At 37.5% G+C, this 4,585-nt stretch overlaps 1 protein-coding gene across 8 annotated transcripts in view; it reads left to right on the top strand.

Annotated features, from left to right (window-relative positions):
• The window catches only part of LOC111368888 (probable E3 ubiquitin-protein ligase ZFP1), a 5,685-nt gene extending 1,100 nt beyond the window's left edge, over positions 1–4,585 (top strand). For 3 of the 8 annotated variants that reach the window (XM_022990382.1, XM_022990381.1, XM_022990386.1), the window contains 6 exons: positions 168–228; positions 1,817–2,710; positions 2,797–3,194; positions 3,360–3,458; positions 3,595–3,762; positions 4,085–4,585. In XM_022990382.1, the coding sequence (XP_022846150.1) occupies positions 1,846–2,710; positions 2,797–3,194; positions 3,360–3,458; positions 3,595–3,762; positions 4,085–4,231 (1,677 nt within the window). In that variant the 5' untranslated portion in view covers positions 168–228; positions 1,817–1,845 and the 3' untranslated portion in view covers positions 4,232–4,585. Of the gene's footprint in view, positions 229–888; positions 1,210–1,816; positions 2,711–2,796; positions 3,195–3,359; positions 3,459–3,594; positions 3,763–4,084 lie in introns of all 8 variants that reach the window. The other 5 variants (XM_022990383.1, XM_022990388.1, XM_022990385.1 and 2 more) reach the window with 5 other exon arrangements.

The raw sequence follows: 4,585 nt of genomic DNA, 5'->3' as shown, positions 1-4,585 counted from the left end.
TTTGCATGCCAATCTGGAGGACTAAATAACACGAGATTTAACTTTCTCTGTGAAATTTCTGGTGTGGGTTCTTAATACAATGCGGAATCTATTGATTTTATAATTTCCTAATGTTGGGTTTTTTGTTTCTTTTTGCTGGCTTTCAAATTTCAAACTACCTGTTTCAGAAGGAGGCACTGAGCTTGTTGCGGCTTGCTACTTCTGCGGCAAATAATTGATACTATCCAGGTACATAAATATTTTGGTAAATGCACAGACTGTTAATTTAGTAAATAATATTTGATAATAGAGTATGCTATTAATATTTTAGGAAGATGTGTTGCAAATTTTGTTAATTAATTTAAAAAATGTTTGACTATTATAGAAGGGATGTTTAGTTTCACTTTCTTAATCTAGGGCTGAATCATTACTCATCATTATTTTATCAGATATTATTGGCTTTTAAAAGAAAATGCCAACTTAGTTAATGGGAATTATGACAATATAGATGCAATCTGTATTAAAGTGAAATTGCCATCATGGATGGATCTGTTTTAAGGCAGACAAGACCTTGAAGAGAAGGAATAAGGATGTTTCTCTAGGTGTGTGTTTTTTTGTTTATTTTGCATAGACTTATTGGGATTTGTTTTCGCACCTCATGGACACTAGTGTTCTTGATGTTCAGTCCGCTAATATCTTTTCCTAGCAAGGAAATACGTTTTTATTACAGTAACATTAAAGGTTGGTATAATAGATGCCAAATTTGTAAGTAAATCTCTAACCCTCCTTTCTCTCATAAGTTTTAAAGGTTGTTTTAATAGATGCCAAATTTGTAAGTAAATCCTGACCCTCTCCTTTCTCCCATAAGTTTTGAACCTTTTATCACATCAGATTTTTGGCATTTTGTAGGTATCATCTCCAGAGACTTGTATATTTTGTCCCCAACCCTGGGGGATAGGTGTTCTCATGTTTTCTATATTCTGCAAGTCCAATGACCCAGGAATGATTTTCCACACTCTCAAGTTAAGGATAGATGTTTTTCATTGGAAAATGAGTTTGGACGGCCATCTAGAGAGTGAGAGGCCCTCTGGTTGAGTTTAAGAGAATCCTATTTTCTCATTTTCGAGGGGCTGGGGCCAGAGGTATCTGGAGGATAACTTGAGCGTAATGGAGCTTCTCTATTAGATGACAGCTAGTTATCATCGAGGCTTATTATTCTATGTAGACTTTGTGAGTTTACACGTAATACATTTTCTTAGATAGGAGAATTTAATGTGTTGTATGGATGAATGAAGCTTTTAAAATTATTTTGCAGGATTTTCTGTCTCCGCAGGATTACTTTATTCTTCAACTCTTTTGTACAATGGCGAGTCATAAAAATAATTTTTTGAGGTCCAATTAGAGGGTTCCTCATGTCCATCATATTCGTTCATTTTTCTCATTTTGACAACATCTGTTTTTCCCTCTTTGGTTAAGTTGAATTCTGTTGTAAAAGACAAAATAATACGCCTTCCTGGGCTGAAGCAAATGCTCATAAGGATATTGAAGTCATCTAAGATCAAGCAATTAATCTTATATAGACTCATCATCTTAGGTCATTTCGACGTTGACTATCATAATGAGTTGGAATCCAATCATCGCCATCGATTGTTATTACGGGTTGCAATCAAATTATCTTTTGGGCTTTCTTATTAGAATTCTACATCGGTTGGTATTTTTATAAGCTAAGGACTCATTGGCTCTGCTAAGCTGAGTTTATTTGATTTTAATTTGTTGTTCTATGCTAAAATGATTAATCTAACTTCTTTCTAATTATGTATCTTTCCTTCTGATCCAGGCATCATCTGCAGACTGTCTTTCAACTACATGGGGCACCAAAACACACATTATTCCGGTCATTCGATTGATTTGGAAACAGATCAGCAAGGCCAAGGCCATCTACATCCTAAGCCTGGACTCTTTAATGGGAGTGTTGCAAAATTTCCTCAGACTAGTGTGCATACAGTGATTCCTCCTCCTGGAAATGCTTGTAATTTTAATATCCACCATATGCCTGAACATCATGATGTTGCATTATTCTATGGGATGATGCAGTACAACGGTGTTCAGCATCAGGATCAGCATCCCCATCCCTCTTCCAATCTTGATTTGGTTGTTGGTGCACCATCTCGTCATTACAATCCGTATATGGTGCCTCCATCTGGTATTATAGATTTCCCTTTGCCCATGAATTATGGGGCACATGATCATTTGTCACTCTCAGGCACTCAGGGAATTGTTGGTATTCCTACAGATAGTTTTGGGAGGAACATTCCCTACATGGATGGTGTCAGAGGTTCATTCAAGAGAAAGAATGATGAGGGGCTTCCTGTAAATTACCAGTATCATAATGCTTCAGCAGGATCTAGTTCTTCTGTTGCCCCCACAAGGCCAGTTGGGTCTGATACTATTATAACAGGTGCTGCTAGTTTTCTGCCACCTGAGTGTGCAACTAATGACTCCACATCAATGATTGAAAGCGGTCCTCACAGAAGTGTGAGGAACAGACCTGGTATGATTAGATCTGAATCTATAATGGCACAAAACACTGGTAATTTGATTCAAGGAAATTATGTCACTCAACCTGTACATTTGCCTGGCAATCCTTGGTTGGACGTGCATTTCAATGCTAACAATGGTGATAGTGGGACTTTTGCCTGGAACCAGACTCCCACTTTACCTTATATGCATGGTATCTGTTTGCAGGCTTTGGTTTTAGGTAATTTTGATGATGTGTTCTCTATTCTGACAACACCTTTCTGTTATTTGTCATTCAAGCAAATGTCAATGGAGGTTGTCCTGAAGCTGGGAATATTGGCTTTCAAGGTTATCAAGTCACAGCCAACAGCGGAAGTTCCCATAGTTTTCTTCCACCTCCTATTCCTCAAGGCCATCTTAATCTGAATCATCATCCACAGCCACCTATGCAAGGGGCGAGAGGATATAATATCAACTTGCCTTTGCAAGTAGGGACATCATCACACAGAATCACTACTATTAGTTCTTCAAATAGTGGCATCAGTCCTTTCCAGGATACTGTAGAGGCAGGCTCAACATTTCTAACACCTGTTCCACCAATGGGCTTTCAGTTGTACCAGCCTCATCAAAGGGAAGTCATGCTTGATTCAAATACAAGGCATCAGAACCTTCCTCATTTGAGATTTCTACCAGAAGATGTAAAGCTCTTATCATTGTTTTTCTTGTTTCATCTATATAATTGTCATTTCTGTCATAACTGATTACATTGTCTGATTACTGGGAGAATTAGAGTTAAACGTCTGTTGATGGAATACAAAGTAATATAATTTATTCAGTATATTTGCTATGAGTTGTCATTGTAGGAAGTTGCCATGCTAGAGATTCCTGGCTATCATGAGGCCAGAGATACTATCGATCATCACAGGGATATGCGTTTGGATACAGATCACATGTCTTATGAGGTAACAGAAATGTTACATTTCTCTTACTGTTACATTTCTCTTACTGTCAATGATTGGGATATCGGAGCTGTTGATGAATGGTTGTTTTATATGTGAGATTGACCCCAAATTTCTAAATTTTGCCACTATACCACAGGAGCTTCTCGCATTAGGGGAACAAATTGGTAGTGTTGTCACTGGATTGTCTGAAGAAGCTATTCGACGTGATTTGAAAGTAGGAACTTTTGCCTCATCAGCAACTTGTTCCAGTGTTGACAGGACAACATGTGTGGAACAAGAAATCAATTTCTGTGTAATATGCCAGGTACTAATATCATCTTTTGGTACATCTAATAATGAAGATGATTGCATTATGTGGTGTCTAAGGTATGCACTTAACTTCTCACTAGTTAGTTTCTGAAAAATTCTTGAACAGTGAAGTAAAATAACGGTGACATCTCGTTTGGTTGATACTTAATACTGCTTATTCTTCATTCTCTTGCATTTGGTATACAAGACCCCCACCCCCATACTGCGTATCATGTTTTTCTTGACATTTTTCGGCCCTTTATGTTGCCATGGGAAAAAGGGATGTAGAATTGTTGCTTTAAATTTGGTAAAACTTCAGTTTGCTTGGCTTTTTTTAGACTGATTACAAGGAGCAAGAAAGAATTGGAATCCTCGACTGTGGACACGAATATCACAGGCATTGCATAAAGAAGTGGCTGCTGATGAAGAACAGTTGTCCCATCTGCAAATCCACAGCATTGACCCAAGCGAGGGAGGACTTGTAAATAGAGGAGCAATGGAAGTTGGAACACTGAGTAAAATTACTTCTCCCTCTTACCAAGCATGGGAGGATCTCGTTCAATGTATGTATATACTCGCAGAAATGTGACTAAACAGTTAACAAGTCCGGAAACATTCATTTGCGGCCTTGTGTCTGTTTCTCAAAATGTACTTAGTTCATTTGTTAGTTTGATTATGCAAGAATGCTGTGTTCGTTCTAGTAGGATTATATGCATTTGAATGTTGAAATTTGTTTAACTTGGAAATGTATTTTCTGCCTCACCTTTAATTAATATGTGATATAGTTGCACAGATCTTGGATTATTGATCAATCAGTATATATACTATTTTGTTGGACA

This window comes from Olea europaea, chromosome 19 (genome assembly GCF_002742605.1).
Source record: "Olea europaea var. sylvestris chromosome 19, O_europaea_v1, whole genome shotgun sequence".
In the NCBI taxonomy this organism is placed as follows: Eukaryota; Viridiplantae; Streptophyta; class Magnoliopsida; order Lamiales; family Oleaceae; genus Olea; species Olea europaea.
The sequence above is the reverse complement of the archived record's forward strand: the minus strand, read 5'-3'. Positions and strand labels throughout refer to the sequence as shown.